This window comes from Lygodium microphyllum, chromosome 26, assembly GCF_053477565.2.
Source record: "Lygodium microphyllum isolate KBCC chromosome 26, Lygodium_microphyllum_v1.1.10, whole genome shotgun sequence".
In the NCBI taxonomy this organism is placed as follows: domain Eukaryota; kingdom Viridiplantae; phylum Streptophyta; class Polypodiopsida; order Schizaeales; family Lygodiaceae; genus Lygodium; species Lygodium microphyllum.
This window is the reverse complement of record NC_141160.1, coordinates 62,455,062-62,479,894: the sequence shown is the minus strand read 5'-3', so window position 1 is coordinate 62,479,894 and position 24,833 is coordinate 62,455,062. Positions and strand designations below refer to the sequence as shown.

Sequence of the window (24,833 nt, the reverse complement as noted above, 5' to 3'; positions counted from 1 at the left end):
ATCTCCTATGGCCAGCCAAGGCAAGAACAGCTCGAATAGTCGCCATACGAGCAGTGGGGGCAAAAGTATCATGACAAACAATCCCTAGGCACTGTGCAAAACCTTTAGCAACAAGGCGAACCTTGTGCTTTTCCAAAGAACCATCGCTAAGGTACTTGGTCTTGAAGACCCATTTGACGCCAATCACCTTCTTATTCGGGGGGCGAGGTACGAGATACCAAGTGCCATTCCTCTCAATAGCCTCCAACTCGGCTTCGATAGCTTTCTTCCATGGTGCGGACTGTAAAGTCTCCTTCACGGAAGTGGGCTCTCGATCCTGCATAACACGGGTCATCAAACAATAGTTAGAGCAAACAAGCTCCGTAGAATGTGCCTGGTGCCTCCGTGACCGCCGCGGACCATCCTGCGGTCCCCACTCCTCAGGGACCCCCTCGATCCCTGAATCTCGGAGTGTGTCACGGGCCCAACGAGGAGGAGGCCGGACCTCTCCTCGTCTCTCTCCATCAGCTGAAGACTTTGGGATATCCACCAGTGGTAACTCCTCGGGGGTGACTGGTGGAACAGTAGACTCTGTATCAGAAACAGAATCGGAATCAAAAGGCGCGGGCTCCAAAGGAACTATCTCGGGAGCCCAACTCTCCCCTGGATCTCCAAGAACGGGATGCTCCTCACCCGCTACTATGGCCGGAACCTCCACGAACCGCACATCTCGACTGGTGTACACATCCCGCTTGACGGGATCATACAAACGATAGCCTTGGGACTGAGAGCTGTAGCCAACAAACACCTGTCTTCGGGAAGCTACTTCAAATTTATCACGATGAGTCTTGGAAATGTAAACATAGGCATCACACCCAAAAACCCTAAAATAAGAAACATCGGGCTTAGTCCCAAAGTAAGCCTCAAAAGGTGTCATCCCATCAACGGCCGAAGTGGGGGATCAGTTAAGGATGTGAACTGCAGTAGCCACAGCCTCGGCCCACAGAAACCGAGGTGTCTGTCAATACTCCATCATGGTGCGCGCCATCTCGATCACACTTCGGTTCTTCCGTTCAAGAATGCCATTTTCTTGAGGAGTGTTGGGCTTAGCAAACTCCTGGTGAATACCTTTATCTGCACAGAAACGAGTTAACTCATTAGAAACAAATTCACCACCCTTGTCGGATCGCAAGGTCTTCAATCGCCGGCCTGATCGGTTCTCCTCAAAGAGAAGCAAATCCTTGAAGTGGGAGAAAGCTTCTGACTTCAACGCCAAGAAATAGGCCCAAGTCATCCTGCTGTAGTCATCTACGATCAACATGAAGTACGAGCTTCCTCTCAAGGACTCGTTCCTCATAGGGCCACAGAGATCCGTAGATACAAGCTCCATCGGGGAAGTAGGCTGCCGCGAAGCTTTGTTGGGAATCACATCCCTATGCTGTTTCCCACGAATGTAGGAGACGCATGGCTGCTGGCTTACCACTATGTCCGGCAACCCTCGAACAAGCTATCCACGTGACGCCCTCCGAAGATAATCATAGTTGAGGTGACCAAACCGAGCATGCCATAGCTCTGACTATGTCTGAGAGGTAAGAAGAAGAGTAGGGAGGGCAGTAGAAGACGTCAATTTGTAGATGTCGTTCTCCTCATATCCTGATGAGAGAACCTTCCTTGACCCACGATCAAGGACTCGCACCGAATCACTGTCAAACTCCACCAAAAGTCCAAGTGAACAAATCTTATGAACCAAAAGTAGATGATACCCTAGACCTGGCACATGCAAGACCTCTGAGATATGGGTACCACCACATCCATCTGAAATAAGCTGCATCTCACCCCGTCCTGCAATAGACACCGAAGAGCTCCGATGAGAATCTGCCCACACGAAGGTCGCAACTGGGCAACACCAACTGATGAAGGAGTCATGTGCCGGGAGGCACCACTGTCAACGATCCACTCTCGAGCCTGGGAAGCTGTCATCGCAGCATCAGAAGCATTCGGTGTAGAGTCCTCAATGACAGCTAGATGAAGAAATGCAGCTGATGAGAGTGCAGCCACCGCTCCAGAATCCTTCGTGTCCTTCTTGTTGGTGTCCTTCTTGTCTTTGTCAAGGCAATCCTTCTTCCAATGGCCGGTCTTTCCACAAATATGGCATGTGGATTCTTTGTCCTTGTCCTTCTTTAACTTGTTGTCCTCCTTCTTCTTCTTTTAGTCCTTCCCCTTCTTTTGAGAGGCTTGACCTGTCAAGGCTTCCGACTTGGAAGCATGCTGTCCCTTCAGTTGTTCCTCTTGGTCCAAGACCATAGGAACCAGCTCTTCCCACCGAAGAGTAGACTCTCACCCCGAAGCAATAAGGGCGGAGTAGAAAGCACCGAATCGTGGCGGCAACTAGGACAAAAGTGTGATCGCTATATCTTCGGAGGAAATCGGCTTCCCCGCATTCTGAACCTGCATCTGAAGCTGTCTAAGCTTGTTGATGTGCTCCCGCAACGAAGAAGACTTGTTCACGGACAAGGTCCACATCTGCACCTCCAAAGAAACCCGCTTCATAAGGTCATCCGATTATACATTTGATCAAGCTCCAGCCATATCTCCCGAGCCACCGTCAAGTGCTCGATGTGGGCTATCACAGTTATAGTACAAGACAGAAAAAGAAAAGAACGAATCCGGGCATTCAGTTTATCCCAGTGAGATTGTGCCTTGGCCAACTCCGCACGAGCATGGGAAGAGAGTTTGGACTCGTCTCTCACCGAGGGCCGGTCGATCTCCTCCTGTACAAGCTCCGCCAAATCATAAGACTCAAGGATGGCCAACATCATCACGCGCCAGATGCGGTAATTGTCGCCATCGAGCTTTTGATCTACGGGAAGAGCCGGTAAGACAGGCACCTTCTGGTCCATGATCGTCTAGAACTCCAAGTCAATCTCTGTAGACATCTTCACCTGTAATGCCTTCACAAACGCAAAAGCAGCCCCCTCTGACTATGAAAATGCAGCCTGATAGGGCTCTTTCTTCCGCGTCCCGAACCTTCTTTACCCGCAGGAGGCGATGAAAAAGCAAAACCTGCACTTGAAGACTGAAAACTCAGCCTTCCTCCTCTTCAAACAGCAATAAACAGCAGCAAATCCACCAACTGGACTCCTTTCCCGTGCGCCCACGCTCGCTTCAGCCTTGTTCCGATGCGCAGCCCTCCCGCTCGCCCTCGAACGCTGGAAACGCAGCCTTGTGTCGCGATGGAATCTCCTCTTCAGGTTGGTTCTTCACTCAGTCAGCCCTTCTTCACTGCTCTGATACCATGTCAGAGTGCAGCGATGCGGAAGTGTGGGACCAAGACTGAGAGAGAGAGAGAACGCAGAGAGAAGAGAGAGAAAGAGACAGTGGAAGATGAAGATCTGCTGTATAAAGTGTGCTGTATACAAAGATATGCAGATATGTACACGAGCGCAGTGCGCGGGACTGCGTGTCTCCACCTTGATGATGCAACCTACTGTTCACCTCAAAGTCCGCTGCAGTCTGCACGATCTCCAACCTGAAATCTGCAAACAGAGATGTAATCTGCACGAGTCTCCAGCCTGAAACCTGCGATCAGAGATGGGAGAGACTGCAGAACAACGGCTATAAATAGCCAGCATAAAATCGCCCAGAATATGCAGGTCGGCTGCATTAAATGCAGCCGGCTGTCCAGGTACAAGTCAGACTGCCACGTGGCAGTCCGACTGTCTGCCTGTACGGACAGGATCTGATCGCTAACAAAAAATACTTCAATTTCATCCAGCATATCATCTCACAGCCTAGACTGCCGACCTTCTATGAGTTTGAGTATCAGTTCTTGCATTACATGAGACTGCATGATCAAGTCCACAAGAAATCCTCATCACAACCTTATTCAGAGTAGAGGGGGTTGGTTGCCTCTTCTTTGAGAGGGAAAACCAACAGTTGCAAGAACTCGCAAGATGCAAAGGCAAGCCAATCCAAGGGTGACACCTCTTCCTCAAATGGAACCAAAGAATCAAGACTTATCTGGCAACAACTCCCTAAGAAAAATAGGTTTTGCACACACTGCCAGAGATCCAGCCATGTGGACGAGGAGTGTTGTTCCAAGGCCCAAGGACTCCCAACTAAAAAGCCTCAACAAACCGTTGCAACTACACAATCCAGTGGGGCTACGCCTCCCGCTTCTGCTTCATCTGCTCCTTCAACACCAGTCGTTGTTGCTGAACATGTGGCATGTGGACAGCCTCAGAAGATAGTCTCTTTCACTACCCCTGAGGGATTGTCTGATTGGTCTACAGGTTTTTCGATCCCATTGCACTTCATGCATCCATCTCACCTCCCTCTCCATCTCTTCAGGTGTTTCATTGGCAAAGATCTACTATTGGGCATACGCAATAGTGACCACACTCGTAGACTAGCATGTCTCTAGGTTTTGTACTCTTAGAGTCGGGCCCATAGGATTCATTGCCCTTAGCTTTCCTATTCTTATATCTTCCATTGCATTCTCACACACATACACATTCATTGCATTATACTTTCTATTAGCTTTTTCTTTCTGTTATGCTTTGCTTTGGAGCATCTCACTACTCACCTCTGTGCTTGCAAATTCTTCTCTCTTTTGCAAGGTTTTGTATTTCAGTCGGGCTAACTTGCAGATTTGCTTTGGTCCTTCTTGGGCCGGTGGAGACCTGGGGATGCACACCATTCCTTTCATGGTTTCATCATCCTAGGAGTGTTTGTTCTTCTTCCAGCATGAAGGCTTCCCCTTCCGAGACGGATTGTGCAGCATCTCTCTTGATGCTATCATGGCAATGACTTCTACCTTACTCTTCCAGCAGGGTGCTTCATCCTTTTCATCATTTATCATGGTTCTTAGCACCACATGAAGACCGACATTAGGATCCTCTTCCTCCTTCGGCATCTACATCCACGTTGAGAGGGGATTCCTACCCTTCTTAGCATTCTACAGGCTTCAGCACTTTGTCCAACATCGGCTTCTTCCTCCCTGTTGTACCTTTCCCCTTTGCATTGCATGATTTCATCATCTTTGTACTCGGGCGCTTGGGCAAGTGAACAATTTTCCCCGAAGGGACACTGTCAAAGTGACACTTGTTGCATGAGCATTCTAAAGCATGTAGCATACTTTGTATCTCATTGTGCAAAGCACCACTTGAGCGGATCCTAAGTTGTTTTCACCAGCAACTGTTGTCACCACACCACCATACTCCATCACATGGATACCTCCACCTTTTTTTTCCTCGTCATCGACACCCTCGAGTGGATAGGTAAGCTTGAATTGTTTTGTAATGTGTTGGGTGTACCCTCCCTACTCTCATCTTCTAGGTCACTATTACTCAATCGGCCGCATCCCATACAATTTAACTCTCACTTCTTTTTTTTCAAAGTTCAATGCGGTTCCATCCGCCTTTATAGGGCTTGGTAGACCACTGGGCAGCCCACGTGCACCCTTTGATGCCTTGTCCTCTCAGGGGTGACTACTTGGACTCCCTTGGTAAGATAACCATCGCCTCTATAGTCTCGGTAGGCCACTAGGTAGCCGACGTGCACCCTTTGTCCAATGCCCTTACTACTTTGGGCTAGGACACACCTTGGGGTAAGTAAAAATCAAAGTGGCTAGCCCAACCTTTCAGTTCAGTTTTCGGCCTAAGAGGGAGTGTTGAGCTAAAACACGCTTTTCAACTGATTAGCATTCTTAAACAGCCCCAAAACACACTTAATTAATGAAAAACCCTAAAAAGGGGAGTGGCCCGAGAGAGTTTCAGTGGTCCCCCAAAAACCCTAATTCTTTAGGGCACCCTTCAACATCTATAAATAGACAAGCTGCTCCCATTCAGCCTCATTCCCGTCTGTGCAGGTTTCCACCCTTGAGTGCAGATTTCAGCCCATCAGTCTACCTCTATGTGGCTGTCTAGCCTTCGAGATTGCTGCCACCTCTCCATCAGCCCTTGCAATGCCCTAGCACCCTCCTCCACGCTGTCGCCCCCACTATTTGGTGCCTTCCTCCAGGCTACGTTTAGCATCTTCTAGCCACCATCGCCAGCATCTTCATCACCTTCTGTAGCTTGTGTTTGAATCCAGACCAATTGGTTCCAGACCAACCAAGCGACACGTGTTGGTGCTCCTCCTCATACAAGTGACATCCACAATTTACGTTTATACTCATATGGGGGCCACCTTCCATCTAATGAGAAACCCTTCACCCGCAGTTTACGTTTTTTAGTTTCTGCGTTTTGCATTTAGGGTTTGCGTTTAGGGTTTGCAGCCCCAAAAAGGGGCACCATCCTAGACTAATTGTGCCTATTTATAGGCCACTCTCATTCATTCCTGATGGCTGATTCATTCGGGCTTGTGCTACGGTACCCTCGTTCCCTTGTATCACATTCACTCCATGATTCAGAACTTCATCCTTCCATTCATCAGAGTTTTTTTCTGTCTTCTCTTCTCTTCTCCATGTTTGCCGAGTTTACTCCGTGTTCCTCTCCGCAAACCCTACTGTCTCGCTGGTACATCATCTTTTGACATGGTATCAGAGCTGGATCTGCTCACCTAGCAGCGAAGATCCTCCATTCCAGTGCAGGCAAAGATCGGTGGCGGGTTCGGCATCCACTTCTCTTCTTCTTCCGTTGCATCAACATCTCGTTTTTGCAGGTTTCAGGTTGTTTCACCTTGCTGCCCACACCCCGTTCGCCGAGGACATCTCAGTCGAATCTATCCAGTGTTGTCTCCATCAGTTGGCGCTTGATTTCCAGCCCTCTTCACGCAGTTCTGAGAGCTGATTCCAGCCAGGCGACTATTGTTCCTGTGCAGACCTGCTGCCGTACAGCCTGCCACGTCATCATAGTCCTGCTGCCTGCGTTTTTAGTCTTTCTCTCTCCTACAGGCTGCCCTGCCTGCGTTTTTAGTCTCTCCTCACCTACATATTTCTACTTGTTGCAACCTCTTACTGCTGGTCACATCCTCCTCCCACTGGCAGCCCACTTCCAGCCCTTCCACTACCCTTCCACCCCTTGAGACGAACATTGCAGTTCGTGCTTCACACTGCCCTCACACCCCTTGAGGCAAACATTGCGGTTCATGGTTCATGGTAGCTGACCTCTTCCTTCTTCAGCAAGACACACTGGTATCCATGGCTTCTTTACCAATAGATGACCAGACTACTAGGTGCTCCTACTGTGACATCACCGGACACACCACCGATACTTGCCGACTTCGACCTTTACTCCCCACCCCCCCGGAGTATATGTGTCTTCCACCAGGCACTCCTTGTGCCACCTCCCCTTTTTGGGCCACAGAGATTGTTCTGCATCGGCTATTAGAGTACTATGCCCAAGGCAATAAGACACATCCGATGTGCACTAAGTCCTTTCGAGCACATGAAGGATTGATTGGCACTACAACCTCCTAGAGATCGTCGCAATGCCAGCGGCAATCTTCTCCCACTTATTTTCAGGTACAGTGGCTTCCACGACCTACGGCTCTGCAGTCCACTCCATCAAGAGACAACGATTGTGTGATACCGTCTCCTCGTTAGTCCGCTCCTTCGAGAGACAATGGCTGCTTGACTCCTTCCTCTTCTTCGACTACCCAATTTGCTCCACTGAGAGGCAACGACTGTTTGCCCACCTCTTGCTCATTCTGAGCCCCACCCTTCCCCACCCTCGACTACTCAGGTTCGAGAGGCTACCTCTTGGAGCTCTTCGGCACCCCAGATACCTTTTTCGGCACAATCGACGGCACTTCCTTCGTCATCAGACATTTCGAAGTCTGTGATCCATGAGTTTTTGGATTCCCTATCTACTTCAGAGGGGGATGTTACTTCTTTGCCCTCAAAGGGGGCATCTACTTATTCTTCGACTTCAACAGGGGCCCCTCCACCTCCCACCTCAGAGGGGAAACCTACTCTACATGAAGTTCTTCACCCATCCTCTACTTTCTTGGGGTGGCTGTCTTCGACCAATCATCTCTTCTACTGATACCCAAGATCTTTAGGTACCACCTAGATCGAGACCTCGGAGGTTCAGTTGCGACTTAGTGACGAGGCCTTCGTATTCCTTCCAGCATGGATGCACGGAGCTAGTAGCTTCTCTCCCGAGGTTGAATTTCGGTTTCTCCAGTTCACTCTATCTACTGTTTTTTACTATAGGTTCCCTTTTCGATGGAAATCTTGGATCTTAGGGATCCTCTACATCTTCTTCCTCCTCTTCTTCTTCTTGCCTTGGTCACTTGGTCAGCATTGAGTCACCTCCCAAGATCGAGTACGGGCATATCCTTATGGTTCTCAGCACCACACAAAGTCTAACATTCCTCCTATGCATTGCATGTTTTCGTCATCTTTGTACTAGGACACTTGGGCAAGTAAACAATTTCCCCACGAGGGACACTGTCCAAGTGACACCTATTGCATGAGCATTCTTCAGTATATAGCATTGCATCTCCACCTCGCTCTTCTCTTGTTCCCCTTTTTGGGCCTGAGAGAGAGTGTTGAGAAACCCTTCACCCTTCTCATACTTGCGTTTGTGCTCCGGGCCCTTCTGGCATCATCGTTTTGCAGATTCCTCACTCCGACTCTAGTGGTCACAGACTTGGGATCCGTCTCCAATGGATGTCACTCTCCAACACATTGCTCTGCCCTTGAGTATCTGTACACCCTTACATTCATTTATAGTATTTATTCACTTTAGAGTTGTGTTCTTCTCTCCCTTCTTTTGTTTATATTTGAGTTTTGAGTTTTGTGTTTAGGATTTAGGATTTGAGTTTTGTTTTGTGTCTATGTCTGTCTCTTTGTGTTTTTGTCGTGGTCATACACTCTGTATTTCCTTCGTACAAAGCCTAGCAGTTTTCTTCACAAGGATTGCCACCACTCTACTTCCCCTACTAGGGGTTACTCGATTGGGATGCGGGGATTGTGTACCTTTTGCCTTAGAACAACATTCATTGTCACAGTGGCCAACCTTTTGACAATGTTGACAATACCTACTCTTTTTAGGTACATTCTATCATCCAAGTTTAAGAGTAGATTGAGAGATTCCTTAGGATTCACTAGCCTTGTTTTGATTTTGATTTGGATTTGAGTTTTGTTTGCCCTTGCCCTATTGCTTCCTCTAAGAAGATGCAACTAGAGCCCCCTCTATCGAGGACGTCGACGTCTTATAAAATTGATCGAACAACCATGTATAACACAACAATTAACACTAAACTCATAAAATGTAGGCATCTGAGGTTCTGAAATAATCATCTACTACACAAAACAGAAATATTTTCTTGGTAGCTTGTTAAGAAACAAGGTAACCTCATAATCATAGAACTAGGTGCCCCAGTGGTTGAGAACTCAAGGAGAAGATGCCAATACTCAGCCAACTTGACTTTCAAGTCATCCTTGTCTATGATTTTGAAATTTTGGAGCTTGTGATCTAAATTGATGTGACGGGTCCTATCCCGAGCCACATAGTGGTCAGTCAAGTGTGCCCAATGCTTGAATACTAAGTCAAAATTATAAAGCTAAGAGTGAAACACAAGCAATAAGCCGTGCATAAGCTCAACAATAGAGGAGGCGTTATAAGCCTTCCATGAGCACATGCCCTCTAGATAAGTAGGGTAAGGTGGACAATAAGTTAAATGGTGATAAGGAAGAGGAGGAAGTAAAGGTGGATAGGCAAAAGTAGATTGTTGATGTCCAATAAGTACTAATTGCTGCAAAGGTACCGAAACAAACATAGATCCATACGATACCATAGGTGGAGATGGAGGCACTAGGACACAATAGTCTTGTCGAAATATCAGCTAGGGTTCAACATAATGACCGGATGGTCCACTAGATAATGCCATAGAGACAAACTACGATACCAAACGATCCATACTCGAGTATATCTAGGGTGCACTTCCAGAGGGATAACTCAAAAGTGTGTGTGTGGAAGGTCGAGCCTCCGTCACAACTACACCATGGAAAAATGAGTATGTAGAGACCCTAAAGGCTGTGTATAAATGTGCAGAATCCCCTAGTATGGTTTGTGGTGAACAATGTGGTGCACTTAATAGAAGTGGAAAGGAAGGTGCAACAGAAGATAAGGGAGAGATGGGTGGGAGCTTAAATGGATTTGTGATGAATGTTGTTATAGGAAACATTGTTGGTTCTTTTTCTCCATTAAATGCATTGGATAAAGACGCACCTACTCCAAATTGACCATGAGAAATAAAATCATTTCAAGGAAAAGGAAGAGACGGAATACTTACATGTTTTTATTTCACTTTCTTACCTAGTTTTGAGTCCATAAAGAAATACCTCTCTTCCTCATTACTCAAAAACCAAAGGTTGTTTTGAAGAGTCCCTTCTTGATGAGCATCCCTTGGTCCAACAAAAAATACATAATCACTTGGCATAGAATCTGAAATAATAGGGTTCATACCTAGCATTAGAGAAAAGATATACTATGAAAGTGAGGTGTAATCCGAGCTAGGTTCCACTTGTGGATGGCCATTCGTAATGGAGATTCTGAAGGTCCTACAAGATCATTCATTCTATGCACCAAATTTAAAGGAGAAAACTTGGGCTTACCTTCAACCTCCTATTGAGCCCTATGCGTAAGGATGAGATCATACTCGGTGGCAGAAATCTGATATGGTCTGTGGACTCCATGGTAGTCCAATAGTTCTTCGTCCATGTTAGATCGGGCAGAAGTAAGCTAGAGACCCAATCCTGATCGTTTCTATCGATATTTAGTTGTGGAAATCGGAGTGGTGTAGTGAATGTGTTGGAAGTCATCTAACCCTTCTGTTGTTCCTACTTTTACGGATGAGCTTTCCAATGAAAGGCCAAGGTTTCTAAGAGAGTACCTAGCTTTGATAACATGTGAAAAAATTATCTAAATGCAGCAAACACAAAACCAATCATATGACAAAGCACAAACTACTAAACATAAAACACGATTAGGGTTAGGATTAAGGTAACTCAGAGACCGTGAACACAATGAATAATGAAGTGAATGAATAATGAATATACAATGCTCATGCAACAAACATACTATGTAGTGAATAATGAACCTTGAACTCTCATATCTCTAGGATCAAGGCAGAGGTTATGAGCTGGAGAGTGTGTCACACTCCGAACAAATCTTGAAACGCAGCAAGGCAACCTCTGTGTGTCGAACACCAGCAAACGTAGCCAGGAAAGGTTGAATTTGATACAGACGACAATGCAGGAAAGAGAAAGACTAAAAATACATGTACTTGAGGAGAGAGAAGACTGGGCAACAGCCAAAAGCTGCAAACAATTGTACAAAAGATACAAATGACTATTAGAGAAGAGAAAAACTCAGCCAAACACTTAACTATTGATGATGGCGATAGTGTCTCGCAGTAGGCGGCAAGTCCAGCTAACAGCACCAATAGTAAACGCAAGGATCTGGCAATAGACGACAACTCCAAGCTACTAGGCAACAGCTATAGAGAAGTGGAGACAACAGCAAGCAGGTCATGACAGCAGCAACAGGATGTGGACAAAGGCTGAAATCAAGCACCAAATGGTAGCAGATAGATGGGGGAAGCTCTGACCACGATTTCCTCCACAAAAACAAGATGTAGAGAATAGGGATATGGCTCCTGAAACCTACAAAAACGAGATTGAGGGAGAGTGGTGTGCTGCATGCCTATTTACAAAAAGTTTGGGACACCCAAATTAGGGTTTTGCATGTGGGACACAATAACTCTCTAGGATTGCACTTCTTTTTAAAATTAGATGGTTTTTTCACTAATTAAGCATGTTATGGGGCTATTTAAGTCAGGTTAATGTATTTTTAGCTCAACAGAGATATCCACCTACACCTTTGACCTTATTCAATGCTAAGTGCTGTAAAAGGTATTCACACCTAAATAAGCACTTTTACATGCAATAATGTGTGTTTACACACCGGGATAAATAAATCTAACAATAATCAAAATCTCTCTCTCTCTCTCTCTCTCTCTCTCTCTCTCTCTCTCTCTCTCCGTGAAAATAATTGAATTAAGTAGCAATATTTACATCAGACCATCAGGTCAGCTAAGAAAACAAAACAAAAACACAAATCAAGGTGAAAGGCTACCAAGACCCTATAACACAAATATCACACAGAAAGGACAGCTAGAGTGGAGTGAACAATATCCAACCAAGGAGGAGCAGCAATGTTAGGAAGAACCAGATCAATTGAAACCATAGAGGAGATCTGCTACAACACTAAACCACGAACATGGGCCACATGACCATGGATGCCTGAGGCAAAATCAAAAATAAAGGCATTCCGAGTACACCAAATATGCCACAGAGATGTCCATCGAAGGAAATGGAAGAGGCAAGAATAATCATATTGCAAGGCAGAGATAGTAGGCATCCTTCCCATAATCTACGAACAAGCTGATATCCGCTGCTAAGTCGCCGAAGACTACACACTGTTAGCAGATTAGTCAGCGCAAGGTGAGTCTGTGCTGCAGAGGCTGTGGCCTTTTTATAGTTTTTTTTTTTTTTTTGCATTTTCTGGTGCCCTTTTTTAGGGCTAGGGAGCATTTAATACTGGCCGACTGCATTTAATGCTCCCCCCATTTTATGTCTATATATTGATAGGGCTCCTCCTCCTCTCCTGTACTTCAGCCATCATTTGTGGATTTTTCCGAGGAGAGAGGAGCCGATGCCACGGTGCCCACACAGCCAATGACTCACTGTTGTATGCTGCTGTCTCGTGTTCAATGTGGATTCCATTTCCCGGGCATACATCTGAGTTCTCATCTGTATTTGTGTTTATTCTTTCTCTTGTCTTGTGTTTCAGCAGTTTATTTCAGCATGTTGTTTATGCTTCCATTGCTGCACCACTTCTAACATGGTATCAGTTTTCAGGTTTTGTGTTTCTATTGTGCTTTATTGCTGTTTTCAGGACTGATTTACCCCTCTGCTGCCCTGGCGACTGCTGTCAACCTGATTGCGACCAAATTTTGGCTTTCCTACTCTGCGTTTTGATCGCATATGCATTGCTTGCCTGTCCAACACCTCCTGCTGCCTGTATTTTCCTCATCAGGCTGCTGGCAACAGTTCCCTACACCTGTTTAGGCAATGTGCAACCTGCATTTAGCTATTTACAGCACTATTTTGGGGCTGGGCAACTCGCAAAACAGGCCGTTTTTGCTGTTTCTAGCAGATTTCAACTTATTTTTTGACTTTGTGCAGCAGATTTTGGCTTCTTTTGATCAGTTTTTGGGTTATACTCCATGTGAACTCTTGGTTTTTGCAGTTTGTGCTCATGGTTTGGCTGTGTTCCCTCTCCCAATCCCTTCGTTTCTCTACTTCTTTTCTAAATCCTCTCCAGATGGCTCCTCCATGCACATCCATTGATGACAAGCTCCATGGCCCTGATTATTACATGTGGAGTGCGGTGATGAAGGCTTGGTTTATTTAGAAGCGGTTATGGTACGTGGTTAACGGAGCTATGGCACGTCCTCAACAACCTTCTCCAGTTCCATTTGATTTTGATGAAGACAACCATGAGGAGGCAATGCTTACATGGGATTCGGATGATGCCCGTGCTTATTTAGCCTTACTTCGATCAAGTTACCCAACTCCAGGACCAGCTTCGCACTATGCAGTCTGCCCTATCAGAGGCACATCTTGTTGGTACAGTACTCTACAAGCTTCCTCGGGAATTTGATGGAGTGGTGAATGCTTTACGGACGCAGACATCTTACGACTCCTGTCAGTTTTCTTCACATGTCCTCTATGCTACTTGAGCATGAGGCTACTTTGCAACTACAAGGGCGGCTTCCGTCACATTATGGAGGTTCAGATGAGGCTTTTGCAGCTTCAAAGAGGGGTTCAAAGATGAAGAAGTTGAAGGCCCAGTGTTACTACTGTGGCAAAAAAGGTCATTTACGGAAGGACTGCAAAGAGTTAGCAACTTCCAGGAAGAACAAGGAGCAGAAGACGAAGAGGGATGCGGACTCCTCCGACAAGTCATCATCTGCCTCAGATTCCAATTCTGATCCTCCAGCCAAGGCGAAGTCCAAGGCGCGGAAGGGATCCTCTTCTTCGGATCGTGGAAAGGGCTTAGTGACCCCTTCCTCAGCTACTTTCTAGTAGTGGTGATGCGGACATTCCTCACAACTCTCCAGTGCCACAGAGGGAGTGTGAGAGGGTGGTGAGATGGGGTAGCCGTGCCTCATCTATATGTCTATACAGATGCACAAGATCCAGAGAGGGACTTCCTTGACGCATCGACCGAAGTCTAACAGGTACAAATCCTAGAGCTCGGATTCTTTGGCGGTTCTAACCGAAGGCGGGGATTCCATGGTCACATGTTCAGAGACATATTTGGCAGATTGGTCTTGTATGTTTTGGGTGACATAGATGATGTAACGCGGACGAGAAAATTTGATGCTTTGCTTATGTTTAATTGACATTTAATTAAAGGATTAATCAAATGTGCAATTAAAAGATGCACATATGTTGCACATGTGAGGTGCAAGCTACTTTTTCACAGTTGAAGACCAAAGGATCCTGTGAAAAGATGGGTATCAAAGGAAAAAGTTGTAACAAATTACACTTGTTAGATTCTAGGTGAATTTTGGTGTCAGTTTGCCCCTAGGACCATTAATTGGCCATTAAGTGTCAATGGTGACACTAGGGGACTAGGCATTAATTAATGGATTAATGCTTGTCCAAGGGTCAATTAATGCATGGGACCACTTTGGGTTGCAAATGGCCTAGCCAATTAATTTTTGGATGGGCAAGGTCAATTTTCTTGGCATGGATTAAGGGCTGAATTAATTTACAGAGTTAATTAATTCTGAAAATTAATTAAATGGCTGAAAATTGCTGAAAATGGATTAAGAAAGCTGCCACTTGGCAAAACTTTCCCATGCAAGTGGGGGAAGGGTTAAATAGGGCTGAAGGGAGAGGGAAATCTCGTTTTTTCATTTTGGAGCTATTGGAAAGAGATGTTGGACTGTTGTTGCCGGCTCTTGGGGCCAATTCCCAGCCATTGAAGACCATTTTGGTGATGGAGATTGCATATTCTTAACCTTGGGAAGCTGGCAATCAGCAGCTAATTTTGATCAGTTCTTCGCGACAAATCTCAGAATTTTCTCTCTCTACAGCATTCTTCATTTTCTCGAGCCTATGCTCAACCATTCTCAGCAATTCTTAGCCATTTGGAGGAGATTTCAGCCGTTTTTTGTGGGCTAATCTGTACTTTCTGCAGTAAACCCTGCCATGGATTGAAGGCTCAAGGGACTGAAATCAGCAGCTGATAATTGAAGATTATCAAGGGATTTCAGGAGCCAGCCCATCCCAAATTGATTTGGGGCAACATTTAGCCAACCAAGGGTCAAATTGGAGAAGAAGTCCTAGGTGAATCAAGGGGCAAATGACCCAAAAGGCTTGCTGGTCATCTATGACAACAAGAGCAATTGGTTAGCAAGAGGAGATTGAAGAATCTCGAGTTGTGATGAAAGCTAAAGAAATACCGCAAGGGGCGCCAGTTTTGGGGCCAACAGGGAGTCTACTGTCCAAGTATGTTATGGTAAAGTGTGTATTTCGTTTTATGTGCATTTATTTATTGCTGTAATTAACTCTTAAATCAGGTTATCACCACCCATTCCAAGAAGGAAAGTTGGTTTCATGGTTCCATTGCCGGGATACATCAAATCTCTTGATTTAGTGGGCCCGAGGCACCTGACTGCAAGCCAAAGCTTTGTGCTAGTGCTAATCTTTGTGCTCAGCTGAGAAATTACAGCAATATGTCTTCATACAATGGGATGCAATCAAGCAGTAATGATGCCTCTCATAATGCACATTCACATGGGAAAGAAGGAAATGCAATGCCTAATCTTGGACAAGGCACGAATCATGGACAACATGCTGAAAATGTGGCTGAAGGCCAAGATATTGGACCCTCAATGTAAAAAGAGGATGATGATCAACAAGGGGAAATGGAATTCGATGATGCATTCAAGAATCGAATGAGGGCAGCAGCCAATATCTTTGCTGAATTGGCAAAAGATCCTCGGTTTACTCGGTTTTTGAACACTCCTACAAAGGACAACAAGGGCAAGAAGAGAAAATCCTCTTCTAGAACTTCGGGACAGCAAGATGCACTGAAGAACAAGCCAAAGCTTTCTCAAGAGGCTCCTAAAGATGCTCATGGTCAAAAGCAGTTGGTGCCAGTTGGGCAAGAAATGCATATGCAAGTTCATGATGTAAATGCTAATCCTATGGTTTTTGGACAGCAAGGTTTGCATGAGAATTTAGGGCAGCCAGCTTACTTTGGTGGTAGCACAATTTTTCATGCTATGGTGGGTGAGCGACCAAATGTGGGAATGTATGGCACACCTCCCCATAATTTTCAGCAACCAATGCACGGCTTGCATAACCCAATGTACTTGGGTATGGCTCATGGAATGCATAATCCGATGTATGGCGGCATCGGTATGATGCCCGGTGTGCAAAATCACGCATATGGGCAAGCATCGATACTCCGTCGTGCTTTTGAGGCTCAAGGAATAAGTGCTGGTCATGCAAATGCTCCGTTTAATGCTGGCTATCATGGAAATTACCTCTACACTAGCAGATATACTATGCCTTTCATGTGAGCTTGTTGAGGCCTTTTTATGGTGATGTTCCTAAGGATGTATCTGCTGAAATTCAGTCCAATGTAAAGGAGCTGAATAGGATATTGGTATCTGAACAGATTTTGGCACATAAAGAGAAAAGGTCAAAGGTAAAGCTTCCATAAGCTATTGGGTGAAGTTTCACAATTGTTCACCAATGGATGCTAAATGGATGAAAGAGGATGACTTGGCAAACCATCCTCAGTTGTTGCAGCTTTACCTTGATGCCTTTCAATTAGAGCCGACTTTGGATCGGGCTCTTTCAGCTTCAGCGGGGCAAGGGTCCAGAGTACCACCTGATACTCAAGGGGGAGGTAGCACTTCCACTCCTCCAGGAATGGACTGCTCTCGTGTATAGTGGATCTCGAATGTATTTAGCATGCATCCAAGGTACTGTGCTGACAGTATGTCTGCCATGAGGTCACTATTCAGTGTACTAGTCACTGTGGTATGTATGCAAATGGGTATGGTTTTCACTGCAACTCTGAAACTGTACATTGCATCAGGTTATGATCATGAGAGACTGATTACAGAGTGCTGGTTTTCAGTGTATGATTATTAGTTTCAGTGGTATTCAGCTGGTTCTATGGACAGCAGCATGTGTATTGAATGCCATTGACAATTCAGCCATGGTTTCGGCTCGGTTTATGCTTTACTATGGTTGTGTAGTCAGCACTGTTGAGAAACAAGAGTTTGGGATGCATCTGATGAGTTTTTGGCAATAATTCTGGACTATTGTTAAGCTTTATGCTGGCTGGAAATTTTCAGCAAATGGTGGGCATATGAGATAGTTAGCCAGCAGTGGCCAATGTTGTGTTGACTATGATGCCTTGTGAAAATTCCAGTGCAATATTATTTGCTTTGACACATTAGAGTGCAATCGAGGACGATTGCAAGGATTTCAAGGGGATGGTCTATCACGCGGACGAGAAAATTTGATGCTTTGCTTATGTTTAATTGACATTTGATTAAAGGATTAATCAAATGTGCAATTAAAAGATGCACATGTGAGGTGCAAGCTACTTTTTCACAGTTGAAGGCCGAAGGATCCTCTGAGAAAGATGGGTATCAAAGGCAAAAGTTGTAACAAGTTACACTTGTTAGATTCTAGGTGAATTTTGGTGTCAGTTTGCCCCTAGGACCATTAATTGGCCATTAAGTGTCAATGGTGACACTAGGGACTAGGCATTAATTAATGGATTAATGCTTGTCCAAGAGTCAATTAATGCATGGGACCACTTTGGGTTGCAAATGGCCTAGCCAATTAATTTTTGGATGGGCAAGGTCAATTTTCTTGGCATGGATTAAGGGCTAAATTAATTTACAGAGTTAATTAATTCTGAAAATTAATTAAATGGCTGGAAATTGCTGAAAATGGATTAAGAAAACTGCCACTTGGCAAAACTTTCCCATGCAAGTGGGGGAAAGGTTAAATAGGGCTGAAGGGAGAGGGAAATCTCGTTTTTTCATTTTGGAGCTATTGGAAAGAGATGTTGGACTGTTGCTGCCAGCTCTTGGGGCCAATTCCCAGCCATTGAAGACCATTTTGGTGATGGAGATTGCATATTCTTGACCTTGGGAAGCTGGCAATTGCTGCTGATGCACTTTCTCCTGAAGATCACAGTCTCTAATGCTCCTATTGTTGTTGGTGCATCCGTTTGGGGCTGGTACAGCAAGGCAGCAGCTGATTTTGATCAGTTCTTCGCGACAAATCTTCGAATTTTCTCTCTCTACAGCATTCTCTCATCTCCTCCAGCCTATGCTCAGCCATTCTCAGCAATTCTTAGCCATTTGGAGGAGATTTCAGCCGTTTTTGGTAGGCTAATCTGTAATTTCTGCAGTAAACCCTAATTTACAGCAGAAATTAGAGTTTAGCAGCCACCTTGGGATCCATGCCATGGATTGAAGGCTCAAGGGACTGAAATCAGCAGCTGATAATTGAAGATTATCAAGGGATTTTAGGAGCTAGCCCATCCCAAATTGATTTGGGGTAGCATTTGGCCAGCCAAGGGTCAAATTGGAGAAGAAGTCCTGGGTAAATCAAGGGGCAAATGACCCAAAAGGCTTGCTGGTCATCTATGACAGCAAGAGCAATTGGTTAGCAGGAGGAGATTGAAGAATCTCGAGTTGTACTCCTTCCAATTGAATGAAAGCTAAAGAAATACCGCAAGGGGCGCCAGTTTTGGGGCCAACAGGGAGTCTACTGTCCAAGAATGTTATGGTAAAGTGTGTATTTCGTTTTATGTGCATTTATTTATTGCTGTAATTAACTCTTAAATCAGGTTATCACCACCCATTCAAAGAAGGAAGGCTGGTTTCAGGTGACATAACACAGAGAGCTGCTCTGATTCTTCTCTATTTCAAGTGGTGCTATTATGATTGACATCGACGTCACATACTCTCCGAGGCATCTTGGTGGTGGGCTAGCCACTCACTGCTTGGATATCCATGGTTTTTCTGGTGGTTCTATGTTGTATAGTTTATGATTCCCCATCATTGTACTACTGTATTGTATCACATCACCCCTAATCTGAGAGAGGGCGTTAGCAGATGAGTCAGCTCAGGGTGAGTCTGTGCTACAGAGGCTGTGGCCTTTTTATTGTATTTTTTTCTGGCATTTTCTGGTGCCCTTTCTTAGGGCTAGGGAGCATTTAATGCTGGCCAACTGCATTTAATGCTCCCCCCATTTTATGCCTATATATTGCTAGGGCTCCTCCTCCTCTTCTGTACTTCAGCCATCATTTGTGGATTCTTCTAAGGATAGAGGAGCCGGTGCTAGGGTGCCCACACAGCCAATGACTCACCCTAGTCAGTCAGGAAAGCAGTCATCTCGGAGCTCTGATCTGCACCATTGACTCAACTCTGCTCACCTAAATACCAGTCCCAGAGACATGGAACCCTAAGGCTCCATTGTATCATCATTGCACATGATTCATCATTTCATTCATTTTCTATGTTTCTGAGTTCTGTGTCTCAATGTTTGTTGTACACACTCTTTGTTCCTACCTTTTCTTTACATGGTTAAGTGACTTACTTTCAAGGGACATGGTCACTCAGCTCATTGGAATATCCCATGTTCACTCAGAAAGATCAGACATGGGTAACTCTACTCATGGCAACACCCCATGTTCACTGTGCTCTTTGGAATATCCCATATTCAGAGAGAGGCCAAACCACAAATAACAGACGAAAGGAACAATCATCAACACCCAACAACACTTGTATATTGTGACCACAAGAAAGCAACTTACTTTCAAGGATATGGTCACTCTACTCATTGGAATATCCCATGTTCATTTTGTTCATTGGAATATCCTGTGTTCACTCAAAAAGACAAAACAATAGATAATAGACAGAAGCAACAATCATCAACACAAACAAGTGCCAAGTGACAACACTTGTACATCGTGACCACAAGAATCCACCACCACCTTGAGCTCCATGGCATTTGGAGTATACATGGTTCATTGAAACTAACACCTGGTCACTAACAACTCTAGTGTCGCAATAACACTAATATGCTTTGCATTGGGCTTGGATAGCAGCTTGCCCATGATAGCAGATTTAAGCACAACAATATGCTTGATCACCACACAGGTGTCTTGCTCATCATAGGACAAAGCTGACTTGGTCCAAGAAGAGACGTGTAGGCTTTCTCACCACCATGGCAGAGAATGACTAGCCTCCAAGTAAGGCCCCATCTCAAAGACTAACTGATTGCTCAATTGTAGATTGCCATTTGACATTTAGATTCCACCACCACTACAACAACCATGACCTACTATCATCACTACCATTATCACTGCTGCTGCTACTAATAACAGCACAATTTGTACTACTATCAGCACTACTGCTGCTGTGCCACAGCCACTACCGCTACCATACCACTACTATCATCACCACCACTGCTGCTGCTTTCAACACTTGCTACCACCATCACTAACACTAATACAACTGCTATAACCACTACAACCACCACGAGCACTACTATGACAATTGCTTCTAAAACTACCACTACTGCTATTACTACCGATACACCACTACTAATTTACAGCTATCATCAATAAAACTACCACCACACCACTAATATTGCCACCACCGCCATCACCACCACCACAACCACCTCTATTACAATTATTACAACAACAAGGATCCTTCTTAGTAGATGAAGAGCATGCCAAGAATATGTACCTGGAGAAGGAAAGATGTAGCAAGTGTGGGCAAGAAGTAGCCATCTCTATTATGCCTCCAAGCCTGCCACAAAGAGAACATCAAGATTTTAAGACGAAAAATATTTAGGATTCCCCTAGCTAAAGTCTAGATTGTGTCAAATAGAAAGTATAATGAGACTACTACCTCTTCCATTAGGCCGCATGACTTATATGCCATAACTTTGTGGCACTAAACATTGTGCTCAGACGGTGAAGTTTCAGAAGCTATTCCTCGTGCGGTAAGCTCAGAACATGCTAGGATAAGCAAATTAGGATGCACCTCTTTGCAGTCATTGTCCAGCACCAACCCCTCAGGGTTTACAAGGCTTACACCAATGCTTCCTCCACTTCACTGAATATATGCCTTACAACTGCACCTACATTTGGCACATATCCCTGATTTCTGATGCGCAAGCTCAATGGTTCAAATGTGGTCAAAAAATTTCTCGAATTGTTATCTGTCACACTAAACTTCTCCAGCTTCTCATTGACCTCTATAGATGCATTTGCAGGTTTCTTCAATGCCTCTGCATGTTGTCTCATCTCCTCTATCCTGATTGCCTCAGTCCACCTGCCAGCATTGGCATAGATATCTGCCATGAGCAAGTATACAGTTGCATCTTCTTTATCCAACTGTATAAGTTGCTTGAAGCATCTCAATCCTGCCTCTACTTTACCATACACTTTGCATGCAGTGAGCAAAGCCCTCAAGATTTCTTTGGATGAAAGACACTGCATGGATTCAGCAAACTTCTCAGCTTCGTAAATATCTCCTGATCGTGCAAGAAGATCAATCATACAAGTGCAGTGCTCCAGAGTTGGTTCGAGTTGATAAAGCTCTCTCATCATCTTGAAGTACTCTTGACCCTGTTTAACTAGGTTTGCATGGCTGCATGCAGCAAGAAGACACGTGAATATTGTTGTATCCGGCTTGACACCCTGTTCTTGCATGTCTTGAAAGCATTCCACAGCTAGAGTGCCCTCATAGTTCTCACCATATGCCTTGATCATCACTGTCCAAGATATAACATCTCGGATAACTAGCTTGTCGAACACATCCCGCCCCTCCAAAAGTAAGCCACATTTGCCATACAGGTCTACCAGCACATTGCCCACAAAAGGATTGGTTTCTAACCCCAATTTCATGACCTCAGTGTGCACTTCATGGCCTGTGTCTAAGGCTCGTGTGGCACCACAAGCTTTCAAGAAGCGAACACACGTGTCACAATCTGCAGGTACACCATCCATCTGCATCTGTTCACAACATTTCAGAACTTCTTCATCAAGCCCATATTGTGCATACCCTGATACTAAAGCAGCCCAAGAAGCTGTATCTCGTACTAGCAGCTTGTCAAACACATCTTGTGCTTCTACAAGGGAGCCAGATTTCGCATATGTACTCACTAGTGCTGAGCTGATACAGTGATCTTTTTCAAGACTCCTCCTAATTACTTCAGCATGTATTTCTTGGCTTGTTTCTAAAGCTCCTACCATACCACAAGCTTTCAAGATGCAAGTGAATGTCACATCAACTGGAGCAACATGCTGCAGTACCATGAGTTTGAAGGTGTCCAATGCTTCCCTACCAAGCTCACATTCAGTATAACCTGCAATTAATGCATTCCATGAAACCACATCTCGGGCAGATAGCTGCTCAAACACTTTTTGTGCTTCAGTCAGCATACCACATTTAGCATGCATATCTATTATTGAGCTGCCCAGAAAACAATTGCCCTCTAATCCATGTTTGATAATCTCAGCACATAGCAAATGGCCTCTACCAATAGCTCCTAAATTACCACAAGATTTCAAAGTGCAAACAAAAGTGACGTCATCTGGCAACACACCTTCTAGCAGCATCTCCTCTGAACATCTTAAAACTTGCTCAGCAAGCCCATGATCAGCAAATCCCACTATCAATGCATTCCAGGAAACTATATCCCGCTTAGTCAGCTTGTCAAAGACTTCCTGTCCTTCTGCGAGTGCACTGCACTTGACGTACATATCTATTAGCACATTGCCCAGGATTATATTACTATCCACTCCCAGTTTCACTGCCTCAGCATGTATTTCCTGGCCATTTTCTAGGATTCCCAAATTACTACAAGCCTTTAAGCAAGTCATGAGCACAACAACATCAGGTGAAACACCACTTGAGTACATCTTTTTGAAACAACTGAACACTTCCGTATCAAACCCATGGTCAGCATATCCTGACATAAGTGCAGCCCATGAGACTGGACTTGGAATTGGTAATCTGTCAAGCACCGCATGTGCATGTATAAGCAAGCCCCATTTCGCAAGCATATCCACAAGTGTAGTACCAACAATAAGTTCCTGCTCCAAACCTCTTAAAACTAGTTCAGAGTGTATTTCTTCACATCTCTCAACGGATCCAATAGTACCGCAACTTTTTAAGCCGTAGGTGAAAGTGGTCACATCAGGAGAAATGCCATCTAGTTGCAACCGCTTTAAACATACAAGTGCTTCCTCACCAAGCCCGTGTTTCATGTAGCCTGAAATCAGTGTGTTCCAGGAGACAATGTTTCTACCTGGGAGGTGATCAAACACTTCTTGGGCTTCTGCAAGCAAGCCGCATTTTGCATACATATCCACCAAAGTGTTGCCAATGAGAAGATCTTTTTCCATTCCCTTTTTCACAATTTCGGTGCACAGTAGCTGGCCTCTGTCGGTAGATCCTATACAGCTGCAAGCCTTCATCGTGCACACAAACGTGACTTCTGCTGGAGGGATGCCTTGCAGCTGCATCTGCTCAAAACAGCTCAGTGCCTCCTCACCAAAACCATGTTCAACATAACCTGCAATCATTGTGTTCCATGAGATAGCATCTCGTCTATGAAGCTTTTCAAAGACTTCCCTTCCTTCCACAAGTGAGCCGCATTTGCTATACATGTCGACCAATGAGTTGCCCAAAATGGCATCTTTATCCAAGCCCTTTCTGATAATGTGATCATGTATGCCACAACCTGCATCTGTGTCTTTCAGGGCAATGCAAGCTTTAAGCAAGGCTACAAATGTGTAACTGTTAGGCTGTACGGAGTCCCTCTGCATTTCATGATAGAGGTGGAAGGCATGTCGAAAATCTCCGCGATCGACATATGCGGAGAGGAGTGAGGTCCAAGAGTATTCGTTGCGGGAAGGCAATCGACCGAATGCGTGCTCGGCATCAGTCAGGCTGGCGCAACCGGCAAGCACTAGGACGAGGTAGTTACCCAGGACTGTGTGCAGTTCAAGCTGATGCTCGCACATGTAAGCATACCAGAGCTTGGCAACGGGCAGATTATTTTCCTGCTTGCACTTCTGCAAGACGCTGATGAGCCGATTCTCAAGCGAAGGGCGGACCTCGAGCTTTCGCATGCCTTACTGAAGCATGTTCTCGCTTCCTCCCTTCTCCTTTGGGAGTGTGTCGCCACCCTGAACGATGATGAATTAATTGAATTCAGAATTACATCAAGGTCCCATGCCGTTTATTTGAAAGGTTAAGTACCTGGCCTCCGGCACACTTTGACATTTCCCACGGGGAGAGAAGGGCCTCTTTTCCCTTCTTCTCCTCTTTAGCATTGACACTAGGCGCGGTGGCACCCGCTCCCGCATTCTCTTTTTTTTTTGTGGGGGAGGAGGGAGCACCCACCTCCCACCTCTCCTTAACTAATAGTATAGATGATGAGCTTCTTGTGAGAGATCACATACCTAGCTAGGTACGATTACGAGCGAGAGGCAAATCTACACACAGTAATAAGTTTTTTGGCATTTTTACGTGTGAGAAAATGGGCTCTTTTGCCTTATTTTTCTCTATAAAATTCAACACCACGGGATAATAAATTTTTTATATATTCTTTTTAAAGTAAATATGCATAAATTATATTAAAGAGAAAAAGGTAGTTACATCACAAAATGGGGCACTGCCCATATGCAAGATAGCAAGACATTGGCCAGGAGAGACAACCAACACGACGTTTAGTTATTTATTACATTGTATATAGGAGG

General features: G+C 45.0%; 1 protein-coding gene across 1 annotated transcript in view; it reads right to left on the bottom strand.

Moving 5' to 3' along the window:
- Positions 1-24,203, bottom strand: part of LOC148013327 (pentatricopeptide repeat-containing protein At3g03580-like) — a 49,132-nt gene extending 24,929 nt beyond the window's left edge. Inside the window, exons 1-2 of the mRNA XM_087667870.1 lie at positions 20,971-24,203; positions 20,806-20,868 (exon numbers count right to left, since the gene is read on the bottom strand). Coding sequence (XP_087523996.1) covers positions 21,153-24,203 — 3,051 coding nt within the window. The 3' untranslated portion in view covers positions 20,806-20,868; positions 20,971-21,152. The remainder of the gene's footprint in view (positions 1-20,805; positions 20,869-20,970) is intronic.
- Between the last annotated feature and the right edge of the window lie 630 nt (positions 24,204-24,833).